This window comes from Macaca nemestrina, chromosome 10 (assembly GCF_043159975.1).
Source record: "Macaca nemestrina isolate mMacNem1 chromosome 10, mMacNem.hap1, whole genome shotgun sequence".
NCBI classification, from domain to species: Eukaryota; Metazoa; Chordata; class Mammalia; order Primates; family Cercopithecidae; genus Macaca; species Macaca nemestrina.
In genome coordinates, this window is record NC_092134.1 from 90,304,236 (window position 1) to 90,328,934 (window position 24,699).

Sequence of the window (24,699 nt, forward strand, 5' to 3'; positions counted from 1 at the left end):
ATATCTGTAGTAGTTGCACACTCCACAAAACAAAGCGTCAGATATTCAGAGTGTAGCAATATTTCTATGATTAGGTTCATGCTGTGTTTGTAATTTGCTCTGTGTTAAGTTGTGTTGATTTGTCTTTGAAGGTAAATCATTTACCACCTGCGAAGAAATTCAAGTGAAAAACCACATTAGAAAGGATGGTGACTATTACCTTAACATTAAGGGAAGAATAATAAAGGTATTATGAAAACAGTTCCTATTTTATTTTAACGTTGATCATTGACTTTGGAAAAAGTTTCTCTAGATGTTTACGTTTTTTCTTTAGATTCATTGTGCAGACATGCACTTGGAGAACCCTAAGGAATATTTGACACTGGTCCAAGGTGAAGAAAACTTTTCTGAAGTGTATGGCTTTAGGTATGAGATGTGTGTTGGTCTATCTGAGCATTTTCATGATCTTCCAAGAGAATTGGAACTTCTAGCCTTCAGAGTGATACTTGAATAGCTTACATGTGAGAAAAATAATGTAGGAGCAGGTAGACATGTTAGGACCTAAACCAGATATTGTTAATGCCTGTTCAGAAATAAAGGCTTGAATATTAACCTGTACTGTTAATATTGACTATTGACAGAGAGATTGACTAAGAATACTGTGGCTGAGAAGTCAGACATGGAGAAGGGAAGAATTTAAGAACTATGTGCATTTTCATAAAATCAAACTAATTCCAGTAATAAAAGCTAGAAGAATTGCAGTTGAATTATTTTTCTACAAACTCTTCTTAGATGTTTCATTGAGAATTTTGTAGGTTCACCTAAAGTGATTTTTACTTCTTTCTTAACTTGTTGACATTATAATATTGAAGAGCAGGAGTGTGTTTTATTTTTCTATTCCCAAAGATAATCTACATTATGGCCTAGTAACCGCATCTAATACTAAAATATTCCAATGTTGTTACAGACTAAAAAATCCATATCAATGTCCTTTTAATGGGAGTAGGAGGGAAGACTGCGAATGTGACAATGGACACCTAGCTGCTGGATACACTGTTTTCAGCAAAATAAGAATTGATCTTACTTCCATGCAAATTAAAAGTAAGTGCTCAATCTACATTTTAGAATCAAAAAGCCTCCATTTGCTTATGAATGTCTAACAATATGTTGGTATATATGGTAGCCAGGGTACAAAGAAGGACCTCACACTGTGCAAAAATTGCTTACTTTTTAAAAAACAGTTAGCTACATACTTCCTCTGCAATGACATGCACCATGAGGACTTTTTTTTTTTTTTTTTTTTTTTTTGAGACGGAGTTTCACTTTTACTGCCCAGGCTGCAGTGCAATGGTGCAATCTTGCCTCGCTGCAACTTCCGCCTCCTGGGTTCAAGCAATTCTCCTGCCTCAGCCTCTCGAGTAGCTGGGATTACAGGCGTATGCCACCATGCCTGGCTAACTTTTTTGTATTTTTAATAGAGATGGGGTTTCACTGTGTTGGTCAGGCTGGTCTCGACCTCGTGATCTCAGGTGATCTACCCACCTTGGCCTCCCAAAGTGCTGGGATTACAGGCGTCAGCCACCGCTCCCAGCTGGGGACTCTTAATAAAAATGTAATGACAGTGACAAGTAAGATACTGCCCTTCCAAGATAAAATCCTCTACCTTAAAATCCTCAGGTACATTAAGGATAAGAAAGTTGATATCCTCAGTCTACTTGTGGAACGTTTTTGCAGGGTTTAAAGTAATCATTTAAATTAGTTTCAAATGATAATTTATCAGGTATTTTCCCATACATTATCTCATTTGACCTTTTTAACACTCTTATATTAGTTAAGGCAGATATTACATCACAATGTTATAAGTAATATGGAAGTTAAGCAACTTGTTCCATTCATACAATTAGTAACTGGCATTAAGGAAAACAAAGTCCTACTCACAGACCTTAGATTATACATCATATTGCTTTTCTAGAAAATAATTTATAATACAATCAAGTCAAAACATCTTTATAGAACTTAATATACACCAGGCAAATGCAGCCTGCCATCTTGAAAGTTACATATCTACATGAAGAGGCAAAAAAGTGCATTTCACTAGCAGAGGCTCCATCTCAATTGCCATTGAATCATCAGTGCCTAGCATGGTGCATAAGTCATAGAAAGCAATGAAAAAAATTTAAGACAGCATATGCATGAATACATAATATATAAATTATAGTCATATAATTATGAACCATTATTATTAATAATAATGGCTATGATTTACTGAATATCCGCCATCTACTACAGTGTGGAAGCATTATGTTACTATGGTTACAATTATAAATTCTAGACTGTCTGGGTGTAATTCTTCATCTTCACTTATCAGCTGTGTGATGTTGGTGATCAGCTGTGATATGTCTTTAAGCCTCAGTTCCCTCATGTGTAAAATGAGAAACTACCACTAAGGTTTTTTCTTCATTTCCTTTTTCTTTCCTTCTTTTTTTTTTTTTTTTTGTTCTTATTTGGTGATGATTAAGAGATGATATTTGTAACGTATCTAGTCATTGTTTTGCATATAATACAAGGTTGTCAAACCCACAGCCTGCAGTCCTCATGCAGCCCAGGGCGGCTTTGAATGTGGCCCAACACAAATTTGTAAACTTTCTTAAAACATTTTGAGACTTTTTTTGTGATTTTTTTTTTTTTTTAGTTCATAAGCTATTCTTAGTGTTAGTGTATTTTATGTGTGGCCTGAGACAATTATTCTTCCCGTGTGGCCCGGGGAAGCCAAAAGATTGGACATCCCTGATAGAGTACATGCTGTATAAATATTGGTTATCATTTAATAATGTGTATGGTTATAAGCATGTTATTAGCACTCTAAGTTTCTAATAGGCACTCAGTAGCTTATTTGCTGTTAACTAGGCTGCTTTTTAACAAAGCTGCCATTTTGCCAGGCATTAGTCTGGGCCCGGAGCATACAATATCAAATATATACAGTTTCAGCTCCTCTCTTCTTCTTCCTCAAACTTGTATAGTAAAAATCCAGCCTTGATTAAATTAAACCTCCTACCCATTCTGTGCTTGTAGCATAAAACTGAATGTGGCAAATAATACCAGCCCTTCTGACTGATACTATTTTAAACCCATGAGTACTAAGCTTACAGGGATCCTTGGCACTGCCAAGTAACTCTATTGCATTTCCCTAGTCCATTCTCTCTCCTACTTTTCTAACTTATACTTTCTCCTCTAGCTTCGAATTTCAACATTTTTAATACCTCCATTCTACTAACTCACTGCTGGTGATCTTGCTCACTATTTCACAGAGAAAATAAGAACAACCAGAAGGGAATTGCTCAAGTTCCCACTTCCATATCTACCCGCCTACCTGAATCTTTACCTATCTCCTTTGCTTTCTCCTGTTTACTCTGGATGAACTCTTCATGCTCCCATCCAAGGCAAATCCTGCTCCTTGTCCTCTAAACTCAGTGCCTTGTACCTACTCAAGAACATTATTTCAGCATATTTCATGATCTCCCTCACATCCTCAATTCTGCTGCTGAATCATTTAAATTCATAGAGAAACATGTTATTTCTTTCATCATAATCATGAGCAAATAATCTTGACTTTTACCCTTCCAGCCACTGTCCAGTTTCTCTGTGTTCATTTATAGTAAAATTTCTGAAATGAGTTATAATTTGTACTCTCCAATTTCTCTTTCCCCATGCTATACTCTAATCAATCTCTTATTCATATCGCTTCAGGAAACAGTCCTTATCAAAGTCGTCAATAACCTGTTTCCCTAAATCCAATGATAAAGTCTTGTTTTTCATCTTACATGATTCAGCAGCAGCATTTGTATACCAGGACACCATCCTCTAGTGGTTTTGCGCCTTTCTTGACCCCTGTTTCTCCTGTCTTTCTCAGTTTCTCGACTCGGCAAGTTATTCTTCATCTTCTACAACTCTGAATGTTGAGGAGCTGTAGGATTCAATTGTTATTTGGGAATCTCATTAAATTTATAGATTTCAAGTACCACCTGTTAAATGACAGTCCCAAATGCACATTTCCAACCTGGACTGCTACCCTAAACTCCAAAATCCAACTGTCTACTCAGCATATTCATATGAATGTTTAATAGGCATGTCACACTCAATGTATCCAAAACTGAACTTCTAATATTTCCTGCCAAACCTGCTCCTCAAACCCAAATGTTTACCACTGCAGTAAATGCCACCAATAATAGTCTACTTAGTCTAGCTAAAACCTAGCAACACCTTCAACTTCTACCTTTCTTCCACACCCACATGTAATTCAGCATCAACTTCTGTCAGGTGAATTTTCAATGTGCGTGCTGTTATGGACAGAACTGTGCCTTTCACTGGTCAACAAAAGTCAACATGACCTTCCCACCTCTATTCCCTCTCAGTTTTCTGCTGCCCCGACCCCCCTCATCACTCCTACTATAGACACAGTGGCCTGTTTGCTGTTCCTTGAACACACCAGGTATGCCCCCATCTTAAGGCCTTTCTACTTACTGTTGCATCTGCCAGGAACATTCATCTGGAGCTGTCTGTATGTTTTACCCCTTCATTTCTTTTGGGTCTCTGCTGAAATTCATCTTCTAAATAAGGCCATCCAGAACCACTCTCCACCACTAAATTCTCTTCCTCCCCATTCTATTCTCTGCTTTATTTTCTTTCCATAGCAAGTATCACTCCTAACATACTGTAATATTTGTTTTATAACTTGTCTCTTCCTGGTAAGACTCAGGTTCCACTGGCCTCTGTTTCACCCACTGCTGTGTTCACAATATCTATAATACTGCCCAATGCAAAGTATATTGTAAATAAGTATCTGTTGAATTGAAAGTCCTTGCTTTTCTCAAGAGGTTTATAGGAACAGATAGTTTGAACAATCTCAAGACAACTTTGAGTTAACAAAAGTGGCAAAAAATGAGTTTTAGGAGGAGGGAGAAGCATGAACAAAAGCATGGAAGGGAGAAGCATTTTGGTGGTATCAGAGAGTAAAAAGCAGTCTAGTTTTGTCTAAACATAAATCAAATGTAGGTTGGGGGATGGTAGCTTATTAGAGAAGTTTGCAGGGAGCAGATCGTGAAGAATAGTGTATACTAAACTATCCATTTGAATTTTATCTTGCAAGTTATAGGAGCCATTGGAATAAAAGCGTAAAGGCATATGCAGAGGAAGGAATAGAGTTGGTTGGAGGCAGAACAAATTGTATCCATGAAAAATGATTAGGAAGCTAATGTAACAATTCAGATAAAAAGTGATGAGTACTGGAAACATGGGTCAGGATACCCATCTGAGAAATATTAAAGAGGTAGACACTACAGAATTTTCTGATAGAAGGGGTGTGGGAATTAGTGACATGGAATGTTTAGAAAGGTTCCTAAAATAACAAGACAGATGGCAATACAGTTTAGTGAAATGGGAAATAGACCAGGGCAAATAAATTTGGAGAAAAAGGTAATTCATTTAGCTTTGAATATGTTAAATGACAGATATCTGTGGGTCATCCAAGTAATGATGCTCAATAGGAGTTTGATATATGTTCTGTAACTCATCAGAGTCAAGTGAACTGCATATATACTTATGAGTCATTGTGTAATTGGCTGATGAAACTGGCTGTTGATTGACATACTTTTGGAGATAGTAACAACAGATGCTTTGAAAGTTGTGTCTCTGATCTTTCCCAGCCTAACCCACAAATGCCACAAATAGATAGTGGTGTGCAGATGAATGACGACCAGTTATCCAGGGAAGAAAAAGTCTGATTTGTGGTGTTAGGCACTAATATATACATGGTGTATATATTCCCGCCGTGACCAATCATAAGCTACCAACATGACCTCATTGTACCTGGGCTTGGGAAGAGATGCACACAGTTGGCTCTCACTATTTGTTACACGCTGGCTCTGGTAAACCATGGAAAGCTTCCTGGTTTCCTGTGGAGAGATTTTTCTCTGTGGAGAGATTTTGAATTACCTAAATGAATTTTTATATATGCTGTCTATAAGCATTCAATTTTATTGTTTTGTCATTTATGTTTACATAATCTTTTTTCTCCAGTGATTTTGCTTCTGACCCCACTTTATCTATTTCAGATATTCTGTGACTTCAAATGTAATAATGCATTTATTTAGTTTTAAATCTTCTATTTAATTACTAATATGCTTGCCATTTGTTAGGGAAATTTATGATATGAACATTTTTGTATTAAACAAAATTTATTCATTGAGAGCCTAGTCTATGTTATACACTAGAATTGTGGCATTTATGCTTAAAATTTTAAAATTAATATATAAATATGTATGTTTACTAAGTAAGTAATATGAAAACTCTGTGTTTGATGACAAAGATTGCATTATTGTCTCCATGCTAAAGAGTTTCATTTATTATTTTCTATTTTCTATTTATTATTTTCTAGCTACAGACCTTCGTTTTTCCAAAACAATATTTGGAAATGCAGTTCCATTTGCCACAGCTGGAGATTGCTACAGTGCTGTCAGATGCCCACAGGTATTTCATATTTGTTTGATTAATTTTCTTTCATTGTGAAAAAAAATTATAGCTTCTCTTCATTTATTTTTTTTGACCAGAATATTGCAATAAACATAAGTAAATAGAAATGCAAAGCTTCATATATGCACTTTGTTTCAAAGGTTATAGATAACCTTTGGAGGAAAAGCATCTTTGCCAATTTTGGGTTTGTTTAAAAGGTATAACAATAATTTTAAACAGATTCATTTCTTCTTCCATAATATGTTATCAGTTTCTTCATCTTTCCATTTAGTCCATGGAAATGAATAGATATTTGTCAAAAGGCAAAGGAACGGATCACAAGCATGTGACTTTCATACACTTCTGCTGACATCAGTTCTAATAGCTTCCTAGGTCTGTAACATCCTCCAAATGAGAGTCTATTATTGGTAAAATTTATATTTAATACATTTTCATATTTTTATTCTTGCTTTTATCCTTTATTTCCAGAGTTCTCTTCACATGCTCTTATGTCATTTCCATGATTTCCAATATAGAGCATGCTTCTTAGAAGAAAATTTACTCTCACATTTTTAACTAGAGATTTTACATAGATAATGAAAACAATATTTTTATGGTAAGATGAAGGATTGTAAGCTAGATGAATATAGCACTTTTAGGTGACTCATTGGTAATGGAATATATGAATCAAATCTACTACCTAAGACAAGCGGTAATTACTATATTGTATGATTTTGAAGAGAAGTAGTTAATAGTTTGTCATAGACCTCTTTTCTTAGACTATTCTGTTTATAATTTTCATCATATGACATTGAAGTTACGCTTATATTAGGAAGAGAGGACATTTTCTGTTAGAGAACTTAAAGGAGATCAAGAGACACTGGAACTACAGGCTGAAATGAATAAAAGCCTGGATAAATCTATACATCTTAACTTAGGTCCAGAAACTCAAACAGAATGTGGTGATGTTACATGAAAAGACATAGGTGTTTTATTCACCCAGCATGAGTTCAGTATGACTCCTTTAGAGCAGGGAGTGATTTATAAACAACCTAATATAGTCATAAGGTTACAAGACAAAATAGCAAGATGGAAGGATTTATTTTTATTTGATACTGAAACATTACAGTTATTTTAAAATTTCTATCTGTAAAAGATCATTTTCAATCTACTTAGGAGTAGGAGGGGATCATAGGAAAGAAAGAAGGGTTTAAATCATGTCAACTAAGGAAAATGGAGAAGGTAGCCAGGAAAAGAGTGGGAGATAATTGTAATGATCTTTACATATTTAAAGAACTACATACCATGAAAGAGGAATGAGGTCATGTGTGTTCCTCCAGGAGGCATTAATAGGGCAGTAGATTCCAGCTCAACAGTAAGAAGGCTTTGACAGGTAGAGTTGTTGGTAAGGAGAACCCAAATCTGGGGCCCAAATAAATCGTTAATTTTGACCTTTATTTGTATGGATTGATCTTGTATTCTGCAACTTTGCTGAACTAATTTATTAGTTGTAACAGTAGATTTCTTAGGATTTTCTTTATACACAGTGATGTCATCTGCGAATAAAGATAATTTTACTTCTTCTTCAATCTAGATACCTTTTATTTCTTTATCTTGTTTTATTGCCCTGACTACAGCTTCTAGTACAATACTGAATAAAAGTGGCAAGAGTGAACATCCTTGTGTTCTGATATTAGGCAAAAAGCATTCAGTCCTTCAGCAGCAAGTATGTTAGTTTCATGTGTATGTTAAGTATGTCAGCTAAGAGTATTTTCTAGATATCCTTGATCAGGTTGAGGACATGTCCTTCTGTTTCTAGCTTAAGTGTTATTATAAAAGGATGTTGGATTTTCTGTGGAGAAGATCCTGTGGCTTTTGTCCATTACTGGATAGAGTGTTACCACACTGATTTATTTTTGTATGTTGAAACACAATCTTGCATTCCTGTGATAAATCCCACTTAGTCATGGTGTATAATTATTTTCATATATCGCTAAATTTGGTTTGCTAGTATTTTTCGAGAATATTTCATATTTGTAGGAGAGATTGTTGTATCTTTGTTTTTCTTGTGATATCTGTCTCATTTTGGTATCACAGAAGTAGTGGCCTTATAGAATGTAGTGGGACATGGTTTTTCCTATTGTACTGTTTGGAAAGAGTTTGTGAAAAATGTATTCTTTATATGTTTGGTAGAATTTACCGGGAAAGCCATCTGAGCCTGGGCTTTTTGTGAAAGTTGTTTTAATTACCAGTTTACTTTATTTATTTATTATAGATGTATTCAAATTTTTGCTGTTCTTGAATTTGTTTTGGTAGTTATGTCTTTTTAGGAATTTTTTTGTTTTATCTAAGTTAACTAATTGGTTGTCACACATTGTTCATGGTATTCCATTATAATCCTCTGCTCTTCTTTTTCCAGTGTTTTAAGGTAAAAGGGTAGATTATTGATTTGAGATTATTTTTCCTTTTTAATATAGGCATTTATAGTTATAAATTTTCCTTTAATCAATTCTTTTGTTGCATCCCAAACTATTTGGTATGTTGTGTGTTTCCTTTAATTTATTTTATTTTCTATTATCTATAGTTATGTCTTTGATATATCGGTTATTTAAGAGTGTGGAGTTTGATTTCTACGTATTTGTAAATTTGCCAAATTTTCTTTTTTGGATTTCAACCTTTATTGTGACTGGAAAACACGCTCTGTGTTATTTTATTTACTTAAATTTATTGAGGCTTATTTTATGGTATAGCATATAGTTTGTCCTGGAAAATCTTCAATACATTCTTGGGAAGAATGTGCATTCTGTTGTTGTTGGATGAAGTGTTCTATAGACTATGGACCTTATTGGTTTATAGTGTTGTTCAACTCTTTCTTTCTTGTTGATCTTCCGCTTAGTTGTTCTATCTGCTGAAATTCTACAACTATTATTTTTAAATTGTCTATTTCTCAATTCAATCTTTTATGTACTTTGTTTTGCTTCATTTATTTTGAGATTTTGTTGTACATGAATATATAATTGTCATAACTTCCTAACATATTGACCTTTTTATTATAAAATATTTGTCTTTATCTACAGTAATGTTTTTGTTTTAAAGTCTAATTTATCTGATATTAGTGTGGCCACTTCGGCTCTGTTAGAATTGCTATATATATGTTCATCCCTTTACTTTCAACTTATTTATATCTTTGGCTCTTAAGAATGTCTCTTATAGAGTATTTTGTTGGATTACTGCCTTTGATTGGATTTCTTTAACGTTACTATTGCTATGTCTGGATTTACATCTGCCGTTTTACTTTTTGTTTTCTATATGTCTCATGTTGTCTTTGTTCAACTGTTCCTCCTTACTGCTTTCTTTTTTATTCAGTGAATGTTTTCTAGGGTAACATTTTAATTTCCTCAATTTTTTCATTATTTTTGAATTGTTTTCTTAGTGGTTATTCAAAGGCTTACAGTATATGTCTTATCAGAATGTACTTTACATTTTACTATTGAACATTCCTATCTTTCCAGTGAAATATAAAGACAGTACTACTATAAATGACCTGTTCCTTCTCTTTTTCTGCTATATTTGTTACACATATACCATTTATAAAGGCAACAAACTTGCAACATATTGTTATTATATTAACTTAAATAATTTTATGTCTTTTACATAATATGAGAGAAGATAGAGCAATTATATATTCATAGACTTGGTTACATAAACCTTCTCATTTAGTATTTCTGGTTCTCTTTATTTCTTCCTGTGGATTTGACTTATCATCTTGTGTCATTTCCTAACTCTAAAACAGCTTTGCTTCCACCTCTCTTATTTGTCCCCTTATCGTCAAATATGTTACACGTCTATATATTACAGGTCAATAATATAATTATATATACCTTGGTTTATACGATTGCTTTTAAATCAGTTAAAATAAGAAAAGTGAAGACATAAGCAATTATAGCATATTTTATAATTATCTGCATAATTACCTTTATCAGTACTCTTGATTGTTTTATGTTGATTTGTATTAATGTCTGGTGTTACTTGATTTCAGCCTGAAGAACTTCCTTTAGTATGTCTTGTAAAGTAGATCTGCTAGCAAGAAGTCCTCTCATTTTTTTTTTTTTAAATCTAGGAGTGTCTTTATTTTGCCTTCCTTTTTAATGATAGATTTGCTTATTGAAAAATTATTGATGCACAGTTTTTATTTTCAGCACTTTGAATATATCATCACACTGCCTTCTGACTTCTAAGTAGATAATAGATGTCAGCTTTTATCTTATTGGGTTCCATGGATGTGGTCATTTTTCTCTTGGTATTTTTGGGGATTTTCTCTTTGTATTTATTTTTCAATATCTTTACTGTGTCATATTTGATGTGCCTCTCTTTGTGTCTACTTGGCTTGGAGGTCACTAAGCTTCTTGGATGGGTAAATTAATATGTTTCACTGATTTTGGAAAATTTTCAGTCATTATTTCTTGAAATATATTCTCTGCTCTTTTTAATTCTTCTCTCCTTTTGGTACTTCCATTGTGCATATGTTGGTGCACCTAATGGTGTCCTTTCATTCCTCTGAGGCCCTGTTCGTTTTTCTTCTTCTGTTTTCTTCTCTGTTCTTCAGACTGCATCATTAACATCCCTTTAAGTTTGCCAATTCTACTAGATCCAGTAGACAATTTCAGCCCCCTCTGTGAATTTTCTAATCTTGATTATTGTACTTTTCATCTTCAGAGTTTTCCTCTGACTCTTTGTGAAATATGATATCTTCATCTTTATTGATATTCTCTATTTGATGAGACACAGTTATCATACCTCCTTTTACTTTTTTAAACGTGGTTTCTTTAGTCCTTTGAACATATTTGTATTAGCTGCTTTGAAGTCTTTGTCTGCTTAGTCTGACATCTGATACATCTCAAAGGAAGTTTTTCTTGACTTTTTTCTTGTGTATGCATCATGCTTTCCAGTTTCTTTGTATGCCTCATAAATTTTGTTGAAAACTGGACATTTTAGGTAACTATATTTTAGCAACAGTGATTACTGATTTCACCCTCCCTTCTGAGGCTTCTTGTTATGGTTGTTGTTTGCTTCTTCGTTTGTGTGCTTTTTTAATTACCTGAGTGAACTGTTTCAGTGAATTCTATTTCTCTTGTAGTGTGCAGCCTTTGATGGTGCTCCTCAGTGGGCAGAGTCTTGGGCATGCACAGTGACCGTGATGCTCCTGTTCTTCAGAGATAACAATAGTCTTAGCTGGGCTTTCTTCAGTTCTCATTCCCTGAAACTGTTTTGAGTTTGTCCATGGTCTGTCTCTACTGATAGGATGCTTAGCAAGAGCTCCGCTCATTGCTAGACAATTTCCCTATTCTTTCAACAATATTTTGGGGACACAAATAACTCCATAATCTGATCCAATTAAATTGAGACCCCATGGCCTCAATTAGTCTTATAGTCTGTCTCTGAGATCAGGAAAGCCCCCAAGAAGAGCCTTTGTTAGTTGCCTCATTCTCTGGTTCTCTCTGTTAAACTTCAATCTTATCTACCATTTGCCTTCATTGAGCTACTACCCTCCTCTTAACAACACACCACTAAAATCTTCTTTTCCATAGAGTACCTAGACTTGAACTCCTCCAGGTTCTATTCCAAATAAGCTCAGTCACAATAGGAAAAGCTAGTGAATTTCCTATTTTTACAACTTGATTCTCTCCCTGGGAAGAAGCTCTGCAATACTGTGGATCTGGGGACAGGAACAGTGGCCCATTCCTCAGAGTAACACCCCTGCTGTATAAATGGAGTGCTGAGTCATGGCAGTAATCCCTGGTCTTCTTGACTTTTGACCTTTTCAGCATGGCGTGTCTGCCTTACCAATGATTTTTTGTGGGGACATTTCAGGCCTAGTGTGCTTGATCTACCATGCCTGGGGTGGACTGACTGCTCTGTGAGTAGGGACCGGGTGGAAGAAGGGAGCTTCAGACTCTCAGCTACTCTTGCCTATAATTCAACTTCTGCAGTACAGAGCTGGGTGGAATGAGAAATGCTGGTGGCCTGCCCCTCTCAAAGAGAAACCATAGCCTTAACAGGGAGCTAGGGGGGAATGGAGTCCTATATCCTTAACTACATTCACCATGATTAGAACGATCATCTTGCTGAGGTGGGAGGAAAAGAGGGTGAGCCATGCTTCAGATGCCACAGATTCTCACTGTTCTTACCTAGATTTAATACATTTTCTTGAATAAATGTTTCTCCCTTTTCCATATAACCATAGAACAAATTTCAGAGACTTTAAGTGGTGGTTATAGTTATAATTTTCACCAGTCGTGTTTGTTTCACTGGAGAGAGTGTCCATGGGCATCACCATTCTAGAAGTGCTTCCTCACATGATTGTATTTTTAAAGGCAGGCAACTTTGCAGAGGAATCCTATGTTTTCATTCAATCTTTGAGGCTGGTTAGCTCTATTTATGTCCATTCTTCTTTCCAATTCCCTATTTCACCCATATTGGTGATGAATACCTACCTCTAACATGGTGACTCTGACCTACTACTTTCTATTCAGTTCCCTTCCCAGGACTGTCCTTTCCCTGCTGAGCCCCTCCTCTCCTGAAGTCCTGCACTGTCTCTTTTTATACCTGTTCTTAAGTCAAGGATGTGTAATCTAAAACTTTTAACATTCTAAACAGTTTTTTCCTTGATATGTAGATGTCTTTTGTTGGTGACACATCCATTCCAACCCTCTTAAATGGCGATTATACATTCTACAATGGTTAACCTATCTCAAGACTGGTCAACTTGTCCAACAACCCATCCTCCTTTTAAGCTATGCCTTCTGGTCATATATTTGATGTAATTAGAGATAAGTAAATTGACAATGGAACCTAGTCTGCTAATACAAGGCCTAACAAATGTTGTTACTTTGGAAAGGTCACCCAGTTCTGGAAATCTGGTCCTTGTCATTACTCGTTGAATTGGGAAAGGTCTGGTCAATGAGACATGAAGAAAATCTCAGGAGATGCATATACAAGTAAATCATATAACTGTCAAATGGAATCAAATTTTCTTTTATTTTATTAATGAACTTTCCTTATAGGAAATATCTGAACAGAAACCCAATTATTACAAATAAAATATTTCTTCATGTACATGAAATTTGAATGAGATATTTGCACAATCAGGTTTTTAAATAATAAGATAGCTATTTCCATTTCTTTCTAACTCCGTTTCTCCAATTTCTCTGTAATCCTTTTTTCCCTATAAGATCTTGAAAAAGTTATATAGCTGTAAACTGAGATTACCCAGTTTATAACTAAAGAAACAGACATTCCATGTTAACAGTCTGTCCAAGATCCTTAAGAAAGTCATAGGCAGAACCAGTAATAAAATGCTCTTCCTGCCCACTGGGGCGAGATGTCTCCCTTGCATGGTTTTCTAGGCATTTCTGAAACGCAAATTTCAGAAACGCTCCATTTCCAAAATTAGATGTTATTGGGCATAGACACATGCTGTCAAAAGGAGCTGTGCCTTTCTATATTCAGCCTGTATTTATCTGCTTGAGGCTACTGTTACCAAAAATACAAACTGCCCAATATTTCTGGAGATGTTCTGTCAATATATAAACCAGATTCTGTGTTATGTTACACAGCATCTGCATGAATACTCTCCAGATGTTTGATGTCACAGAACTTATACTGTTGTTTGGGATTCATCAAACCCCCATCCTCTGTGTTTGCATGTGACAGGATAGTCTGGGATAGGAACGCTAAAATAAGTATGGACACATATGGCACTTTTTAGGGAAAATAAACTTTGCCACATTGCAATATGAGATGAAATTAAGGAGTGTGGTATGGCTTTAGAATGCATATGTCAAAAGTAAAGTAAATGTTTTGTACTTTTTGCAAAGCCACAAAAACTTTTAAAAACAAAAGTAATGTGGATCTCTTTAACTGGTTGGTAATTACATAAAAGTAAGAGAAATAATCATATTTGGCTAATGTCAGTGGGTTATGGCCAGCATCCAGTTTGAATGTTAAAAGTCAGTTGTGAGATATTTGGAATATGTATTCATTATTATCAAGGTGTAGAGTTTAATATATATCCATAAGATCTACCCTTTCGATTACATTGTTTAAATCACGTCCTTTTGTTCACTTGATCTCTCTTGTTACTGGAAGTGGTATATTGATTTTTCCTATTATTAGGGTGTGTCTGTGTAGCAGGACAAGCCGCAGACAAAACTCCTCAGACACCGGATTAAAGAAGGAAGAGGTTTATTCAACCGGGAGCATAGGCAAGACTCCTGTCTCAAGAGCCGAGCTCCCCAAGTGAGCCATTGCTGTCTGGTTTAAGGGCTCGCAACTCTAAGAGGGTCCACGTGAAAGGGTCGTGATTGATTGAGCAAGCAGGGGGTATGTGACAGGGGGTTGCATGCAATGGTAATTAGATTGGAACAAGACAGGATAGGGATTTTCACAGTGCTTTTCTCTACAATGTCTGTAATCTATAGATAACATAACCGATTAGGGCAGGAGTCGATCTTTAACTACCAGGCCCAGGGTGTGGCGCCGGGCTGTCTGCCTGTGGATTTCATTTCTGCCTTTTAGTTTTTACTTCTTCTTTCTTTGGAGGCAGAAATTGGGCACAAGACAATATGAGGGGTGGTCCCCTCCCTTATCTGTGTCTCCATGCATATCTCCTAGATTTTGCTTCATAAAAGTTGTTGCTGTATGATTTGATACATAATATTTGTTATGCATTATGTCTTCTTTGTGGATTATTACTTTCAGCACTTCCTTGTCATAGTTTCATGATTGGGGACTCAAATTCTCCTTTGTCTTTTATCAACATTGCTACCCCTGCTCTCTTTTTATGTCCTTTGTCTTTTTATGCTCATTTTTAAGTATTTATTTATTTATTTATATATTTTTTGAGACAGAGTCATGCTCTGTCACGCAGGCTGGTGTGCAGCAGCACAGTCTGAGCTCACTGCAACCTCTGCCTCCCAGGTTCAAGAAATTCTCCTGCCTCAGTCTCCTGAGTGGCTAGGATTACAAGCGACTGCCACCACGCCCGGCTAATTTTTGTATTTTTAGTGGAGACAGGGTTTCACCCTGTTGGCCAGGCTGGTCTTGAACTCCTGACCTCAGGTGATACACCCATCTCGGCCTCCCAAAGTGCAGGGATTACAGGTTTGAGCCACCGCACCCAGCTGGTGATATGCATTTTCAAGTCTTACTCATTTTAAAACCTGGGATGTTGGTTTCCTTACTGTTGAGTTTCGAGAGCTCTTTATATGTTCTGGATACAAGTCTGTTGTTGGATATGGCATTCTAGTCCAAACCTTGTCTTTTCTTTCTTTTAAGTATCTCTCACCAAGCAGTTTTCGATTTTAATAAAGTCAAATTTTTCTTTTATGGACTGTACATTTAGACTCGTTTCTGAGAAATCATTAAATAAACTCAAATTACTAAGATTTTTCTCCTTTTGGAAGTTTTCTTCAAAAACTTTTTATAGTTTTATGCTTTACACCTAGACCTACAATTTATTTTGAATTACATTTTGTATTAAGTCTGGGGGATTTATAGACTTAATTTTTCATCTGAGTCAAAAACATATAGATACCCAATTGTTCTAACACCACATGTTGAAAAGACAATGTTTTCTCCACTTATTTGCCTTTCTACCTTTGTCAAAAGTACTGGCCATATTTATGTGGGTCTTTTTTTCCTTTGATCTACATGTGTCTGTCTTCACCAACACCATATGTCTTGATTAGGATAGCTTTATGATAAGTGTTAAAGTAGTATGGGTCCTCCAGCTCCATTCTTCTTTTGTAAGCTTATCTCAACTATTTATATCCATAGCCTTTCTTTATAAATTTTAGAATCAACTCTCTGTATCTATAAAGATTCTGGGTAGAAAATTTGTATTGGTATTATATTAGATCTATAGAGTACATACATAATAAAATGTGTACAGTACATTTAAAAACTTTAAAACATAATTATTTAATGAGCACACATGAACCAACCAGTCAATCCAAGAAGTGAAACGTTAAAACTTGCATCTATCTATATGCTTCTCCTCTATCTTATACCCATACCTACCTTTTTCTTTGACACAGCCAGTTACTCAAGAATAAACATTCCAATTTATTGAATTCCTAGGTCTTCTGAATCATATTACCTTCCATTTGTGATTTGGCTGCTGAAATTTTAATTTGTGTAGTGGCTGCTTCTTCAAAATGTCAGGAGGGTAGAAGAGGAGATAAGTTTCATACTACGTATCTACTCTCTTGACATTTCACACTACATATGCATGTATGGAGTGAGAGACAGTGAGAGAGAGAGAGACAGAGAGATAGAGAGACCTTATGTGTTGAACAATTTTTAGGTTAAAGATTAGGTTTGAGGTTTAAATTTTAATCTTAAATGAAGTATTGGAATTAATTAACACATTTATTCACTTATTTATTATAGTTCTGTCATTGAATTACTTTTTTTAGGTACATATGCTATTTCACTTGACAGATTTAGAGTGAGATCTGTCTGAACTCTTATGGTACTTGACACCATCTCTGCCAGTCAGTTAATTTTGAACAAATGAGTGAGATGTATTTTCAGCTCCGTCAACATCATACCAAATTTCAGATAATTGTTTTACCATTTTTTTTGAGATCGTATTATGTAGTTTTTAAAGTGAGGACTAAGAACAGAAATAAAGCTCATGAAAATTAGTCCAGAGAAATGGAACAATCAATAGTTCTAGACTCAACTAATTGTGTTAATGACCACCTAAGGCTGTTGGTAGTCCATCAGATTCATTCCTTTTACTTCTAGTGTATATACATTTGAATATTTTTAAGGCATGTTGATCAAGGAGGTAGAGAACAAATGGAAGAATGGAAAAACGGTATTAGGTTGCATGGTCCAATCCGGGCACTCAAGGAGCATCTGGTTACAAGAAATTTACATGATAGAATATATTTTCATTTTTTAATAACTTTATTTGGTGAAAAGCCTATCTGAGAAGGAATGTGAGATTGGAGGTATACAGGGCAAAACCTGTATCAGGTTGATTAAGTATCAAATGGAATAATATATCCTAAGAATCAATTCTTTTTATTCAAATATTTGTGAACATAAAATACTACTTTGTCTAGTTTTAGTGTCACTCATTATTATAGAGTCTGAAGAGTTTTATATATGTATTTGTGTATTTACTTTTATAATACTACTATTTAATGTTTTTAATGCTGCACTTAATTCATCCATTTGAAAACACTTATTGAGAACTTAGGCCCTGTTCTGTGCTCTGGGAATATAGCAATGAAGCTGACATAGAGTTCATATTCTAAATTTCATAACCAAGTGATGTTGTATATGATAAATTGTCTTTGAAATTTATCTAAAACTAATTATTTCTGCAATGGAAAATTCTCCATTTATTGTCGTTGTTTTATACAAATATTTGATCTTTATTTGTTTTTAAATGAGAAATATACAATATAAGATTGCTAAGAAATCCAAGTTAATGACTAAATTGATATCTAATTGTTTTAGCAATATTAATAATTCACATTATATAGAGTTTATTTAGACTTTGCTTTTATGACAAGATAATATTTTCATTCATATAATATAAAATCCAGTGTTTCGTCACAGTCTTGCTAAAGATTTATGAGTCTTAAGCCATTGAGATATTGTGATGTAATTGAAGACTGTCTTAGTATTATTCTGAATCTATATGCATACTGAACATTGTCAGTAGACTGAACTTGTTTATAAGTTCTACTTTTCAATGTTTAAATCTGTACTGTAAAATTATATACATGTGACACAAGTGTTACCTATTTTAATCACACATTTTCTCAGTTAACATTGCAATTTAATAGTTAACAAAGATAGTCTGAAATATTTTGACATAAAAATGGTCCTGTACTTGGAAAGAATTAGATCACAAAGCTCATAGGGGACCCACACACCATAATGTGTGTAAACCATGTGGCATCACACATCTAAACACCGTTTTTGGTGTTTAAAATGCATATAATTGCCAGGACAATAATATTATGTTAGATAGTTTTGTGTGGTGAGTTAAGAAGTAATATTCTTATCACAAAAGGAATGGGGCAATAACAGAGATTCTGGAAAACACGTCAAATAGGTGAAACATCATAGAAGTTAGCAATGAAGGGTCAAAAATAGAAAGTGTAGAAATGTTAAAGTGCAGCAAATATTGGTCCCCATGAACGCTATTTCTGTCAGGATTTACTAATTTCTACAGGACCATTAGCTCTAGTTGTCAAATCATAGAGTCCTGGAGTTGGGCAGAGTTACTTCTCCACAAATAGCATTATATAGTATAAATTCAGTTGTCACTTGCAATTCAGAAGACTTATTTGTAATCAATTTTCAAAGTCCTTAACTGGTTCATTTTCTTTACAGTAAGGTTATATCGATATTCCTTCATTTTATAAAAGACCCTTGAAGAGTATCTTGAGTCCATCCTTATATAATTCCTGTTCAGATGTTGTTAGCCAAGAGCATTCTTAAATATTTATAAATTCCATCTATTTTTGTTTGTTTTATTTACAATCCAGGGACAGTTTGGCATTAATTTAGCAGGAACTGGGATGAAGATATCCAACACAGCAAAGTGGCTTGCTCAGGGGAGTTATACCTCTGTCAGCATACGGAGATCAGAGGTAAGTCCTGCAGGACCAAAAAGCCTGTTTGAAATACTTCTGTGCTGTGAACTAGCATTAAAGGCTCTCTACCTTAAATGTAAACTTGTATGAAATTGATGACTAAAGAGTTATTGCATATAATGGGTAGATTATATATAATGGAGCACAACATCAATTTATGAAATGAAACAGGATTCATTTGTATTAATGTGCATGTGTAGGTTTTGTATACTTATGAATCCATATATGGGCTATAGATGTCTAAACATAAATTGCCAAATGCCAGGACATATAGGTTTTGTCTATCTCAAGTTTGGAGCTAATGACTTGAAATACAGGTCTTCAAAAAAGGTATGTTTTTTACTATACTTTAATTACTGAAGGTTTACAGGTTTTAATATTTCAAAATGAGTGTTAATTTTTGTTTTCTTCCCTCACTGTTTTAGTGATGGGGGTGGTGTTGGAGACCCTTGTCATTTAACAAATATTCTTCACAGTTTTTTCAAGAATTAGGATTATGTATTTATGTTGTACTCATGTTTTCCTGTCTTTATCTAGATAATGTTGTTATTTTATTTGTAAAAATATAGACTGTTATGTAGTATTTATATATATATAGTTATAACTATTTGTATAGTTTATTTATATAATTATTATAACTATAGCACATGTCGTATTATCCAAATAGAATCCACTTAATTTTCTGCAGGTATGGTGTTCCAACATGTACACTTCAAGAAACGCTTTCTATTACTCACGGTTATTGTGTCTTAGATAACATAGCCCTGCCCATAGTAAATCTGGATCTAGGTTATATGTGTTCCCACTTATATTACACGTAAATTAGCACCAGCAACAACCTCTGTATACTCTAATGTTTTATGATTTTTATTTCTTATGATAAAAGTGATTTTTATTATACTCCTATTTATATAAATATTTCTCATAAATGAAACTTAGTATTCTGATAGTCATAGCCTTTAAAACATTCTGTTTCTGAAGATGATAAAATTGGGCTTTACTTAACAAAAGATTTGTGTTTTTATTAACTTCTATTCTAAATATTAATTCATTATTTATTTCATTGAGAACTTCTATCTCAATCATAAAGGTTGCACATAACTATTTCTTGAGATCTGATGCCCAGTGTGAAACTGATTGGTAAAATCCAGATATACTTACAGAAATGCAAACATATTTTCCTGTGCCAATAAGTTTAATGAAGATTGAGTTCTTACTACAACAGAGGGAATAGGGAATTATTCAACTCTGAGATTTTACTGCCTTTCCCTTCTCTGTGTACTCAGGTTCTCCAGAGCTAAAATTGCTTTAGAAAGAAAAGGTAACTTCAAAAGCTTCCATTCTCAAAACATTCTTCCATCTCAAAATGTCCCCAGAACCTGCAGTTTTCTTCTCTATCTTTACTCCCTTAGATTTTAAAAATTACCTTTTCCAGATATGATAGGAGTTCAACCTGTTTTTGTGTCGTGTTCTAGAAATGTCTTCAGTCTTCACTTTTAGACCTAAAGATGTAAGGCATCTCGAGAGTGCATCTATCACGTCCTGACCAACCCGCTTCAGCCCACCTCTGTCACCTGTTCCTCAGTGAACTGCTCTGCTTATGGAACAATCTCCCATTTTAGTTCTTTTCTAATTCTAATGACTACTTTCAGCACAGTTTTAATTTTTTTTCTCCATTTTACCACCTTCTATACTTTTCTCCAGAGTGTGTTTCTAACGCCTCCACGAGATGTTTGAAATAAATGGGATAGAATATGAATTATATACCTTTAAAGTCAAGTTTATACAATATCCTTCTTTTATTTGGTCTAAGAGAACATTATGTAAATTTATGTAAATATTGGATAGCAAATTGGGAGAGGTTTTAATAAACTCACCGAAGCAAATAGAGACCTAGATGAAAAATATGTGGATTGAGATTGAAATATGTGGATTGGATTTAAATCTTAATTGAGATTTAAATTGTCTAAATTATAGTATGGTATATAATATTCAATTAGCTAAAATGAATCTCAGGTTATCTAATATCCTTTAACTTTCCCATGTCCACCAGTTCAAACAATATCAAAAGGGTATGATCTTTGACCTCAAATGCAATTCTTATAGGAAACCTCTAATGATTTTAGCCATATGATTCAAAGCATTTGCTTTTTCTGCTATTTGCATGCAGATATCAGCTTGTATAAGATTCTTCTATATTTCTTCTTCCAATTTTCAGGATGGAACCAGATTTTTCGGCAAGTGTGGAGGGTACTGTGGAAAGTGTCTTCCTCACATGACTACTGGTCTCCCAATTCAAGTCATATGAACATTTAGAAGGGGGATGCATGCCCTAAAGAGGAGATATTCTCTGGAACATTCAAATAACGGGTGCTCATTTCTTTATTTCTCCCTTCCCGAGATTTCCAGGTCTAATATGTCTCTGCGTTTTTTTCAGGGTGCTCATCAGGGATTCAAATAACTGCTTAATAAGGTTCTATTAATCAGGATTTTTTAAAAGAACATAATAATTTATAATAGAGAATACCAGGATCGAATGAATTATACCAAGACAGTGCTGCTCTTAACATCTTGGACTGGATCACACTTATCTTATACCTATAAACATATGTGTAAATCTCTGCTCAGCTTTGTACTGTACAATGAAATGTTTATTCTACTAGCTAAAATGAAGCAAGTAAATATTAGGATAATAAACATTCAAAATTGCTATAAACATTATTTAATCTTTCTGACAAGTAGCAAATCAATAGTTACATAAAAAAGCACAGAGCCATTATACTTTCTACTCATACAGTTTAGATACCTTGTTTTATTTTTCCTTTAATTTTTACTTGTGGATTATGGTGCTTCAATTAAAAAAATAGTCCTCAAAATGAGGTACAAATTGTGTATTAAAAATGTATGTTTGGGGTAAATAGTAAATAAAAATGTTGTGGGTATAATAAAGATATGATATAATTTAATTTTTAAGATCTACCTCAAATTTGATTGTACTTACAAGAACAATACATTGTTTTTATAATTTTATATTCTGTTTTGCCTTTATAATTCTTGTGTGTGTATATATATTCTTTAAAAATTTATTTTCTCAAAGTTATGTACTGTATTCTATTAATGAAATATGTGAGAATTCTTTTAATTTTGAAGATCTTATTTTGGTAAACATAAAAATATATTTACATATGTAAAAGTTTTATTAGAGATGTTTAAGTTATTTTATATCAGAGGTTTCTCAAAGTCAGAACATAAAGGAGTATAAAAATTAACTATTAAATGGCAAATTCTCAGGTATTAAGAGTTTTTTTCATGCAGATAATTTAACCATGTATTATATAATAATATGCTTTTGAAAGACATGTAGACAAATAATATTTTTCTATGGAGACCTACTCTGAAAACCAAAAAAAAAAAAAAACAAAAACACAGTGGAATCTACTAATAGATTTTTCCCAGTGAATACTAGTGTACTTGTTTTACCCACAAACTGTTTTTCTCCCAACCAAACATTTATTACAGATGTATTGTGCCATATAAAGCTCTAATGCAATTTTGTTCCAATGTGGTTAAATAAACATTTGAAGAGGTCTGTGTCAAAAGAAGTATTTTGTATTATGTGCCTTAAGCCAGTTACAAACATTAATACAAAATGTGTGACATTTTCCAGGAATCTTTTCATGCCTATTTAGAATCTTACAATTTATAAACATTTAAATAAACATATTTTTATGATTCATTAGCACCTTGTCTTTATTGTCTTTACATGTTAAAAAAAGAACTTTCACTGCAAATGTCTATAACTCTAAACACTTTAGAAATTCTAATTTTTTTTTCTTTTTTGAGACAGAGTTTTGCTCTTGTCGCCCAGGCTAGAGTACAATGGCACAATCTCGGCTCACTGCAACCTCTGCCTCCTGAGTTCAAGCGATTCTTCTGCCTCAGCCTCCTTAGTAGAGGGGATTACAGGCTCCTGCCACCATGCCCAGCTAATTTTTTGTATTTTCAGTAGAGACGTGGTTTCACTATGTTGGCCAGATTGATTTTGAACTCCTGATCTCAGGCAGTCCACCTGCCTCAGCTTCCCAAAGTGCTGGGATTACAGGCGTTAGCCACCGTGCCCGGCCAATTCTAAGAAATTTTTAATCAAATTTGTGCAGTTAGGATGAAGCACAGCTCCTATCTCTGCCCTTCTCATGGCAGAGGAAACCTGGCAGGAAAGCTGGCAACAGCTTGCAATGCCTCTGAAAGCTTGTATATACAAGGACTATTGGTGTCTACTCTGATTCAAGTGACCAAACCAGATCACAGGACCAAGTCCTACGCCGTGGGGGCAGAGAAATGTGCTCCTGCAGGGCAGGATGGCCAGATCTATGGAAATGGGTGGGGACTTAACAATCTCTCCCAAGACAAGAAGCAGGTCCTTGTGATACATCATCTTCAACCTCCCTAGAATTTGCCCAAGTACTTCCAAAGTGGTTAAGTAAATTAAATTACCACTGGAAGAGAATAAAAATTTTAGTTGATCCACATTCTCATTGACACCTGAATTTCTGTTTTTTTTTTTTTTTTTTCTAATATGATGGGACATAGCATGGTATTTCATTGTCTGAATTTATATTTATCTGAATACCAGAGTAGCTAGGGATCTCTCATATGTTTTTACATTTGGTTTCTTTTTCTGAGAATCTCTTGTTTATTATCTTTGTCAGTTTTGGTTTAGGATTTTTTTTTTTTAAGTTAAAGGGCTTTTTAAAAGTTATCAGAGTGGGAACAAGAAAAATATAAGTTTACAGTTTGGGACTGTTATTTTAAGTTCATTTTCTTTGTCCTCACAGTGTCTATGTCAAAGTGTTGCTGTTTTGCTCAAATATTTTGTCTCCTTTCTAACCCCAAATTCTCAGAAGGTAGCATTATTTTCTATTTTACAAGAAAGAAAACCAATGAAAGTAAATTCTTTCAACTTCCTGCCACTTATACATCTCCTCTCCACCTCCTCTGCCCCAAAAAAGAGAAAGAAAAAAAAAGTCATATTTCTGAATAAAAGCCAAGCAGCTTTATGTGGATATAATTTAAAACATTTGAGAATCTCTTGCCAAAAAGCATGCTTTTGTATTGTACCATAAATTAGTTGCAAATATTAATATACAACTTATAACGATTTACTTGTTTAACATTTAAGATGGCATGCTCCCTGCATCTATTTTCTCTTTTTTTCATGCCCTGTTGGAGAAACAATTACCCTGCTCATGTGTGAGGATAATCACTCAACCTCTGCCTTTGATTTCCCCTACTCTGAATTCTCTAGGACTTCTTTCCATTGATTATTCTGTCTCCCTTTCCTTTCTCTCACCACTGGTTCCTTTTCTTCATTCAAAAACCATGTTTGCCTCTCTTCTATATTAAAACAAAAATATCTCATTTTCCTGTCCAATCAGTAATTATGTCAAGTTAGTTTATCATAGTGTTTAAATCTTTTCTATATATTTATTGATTTTTCTAATTGTAGTATTGATATTGAGAGATTGTAGTC

At 34.3% G+C, this 24,699-nt stretch overlaps 1 protein-coding gene across 1 annotated transcript in view; it reads left to right on the forward strand.

The window, feature by feature from the left end:
* The window catches only part of LOC105470174 (ADAM metallopeptidase with thrombospondin type 1 motif 20), a 209,689-nt gene extending 186,965 nt beyond the window's left edge, over positions 1-22,724 (forward strand). Inside the window, exons 34-39 of the mRNA XM_024789232.2 lie at positions 132-226; positions 314-405; positions 947-1,080; positions 6,413-6,504; positions 19,062-19,166; positions 21,388-22,724. Coding sequence (XP_024645000.2) covers positions 132-226; positions 314-405; positions 947-1,080; positions 6,413-6,504; positions 19,062-19,166; positions 21,388-21,477 — 608 coding nt within the window. The 3' untranslated portion in view covers positions 21,478-22,724. The remainder of the gene's footprint in view (positions 1-131; positions 227-313; positions 406-946; positions 1,081-6,412; positions 6,505-19,061; positions 19,167-21,387) is intronic.
* The last annotated feature ends 1,975 nt before the right edge of the window (positions 22,725-24,699 follow it).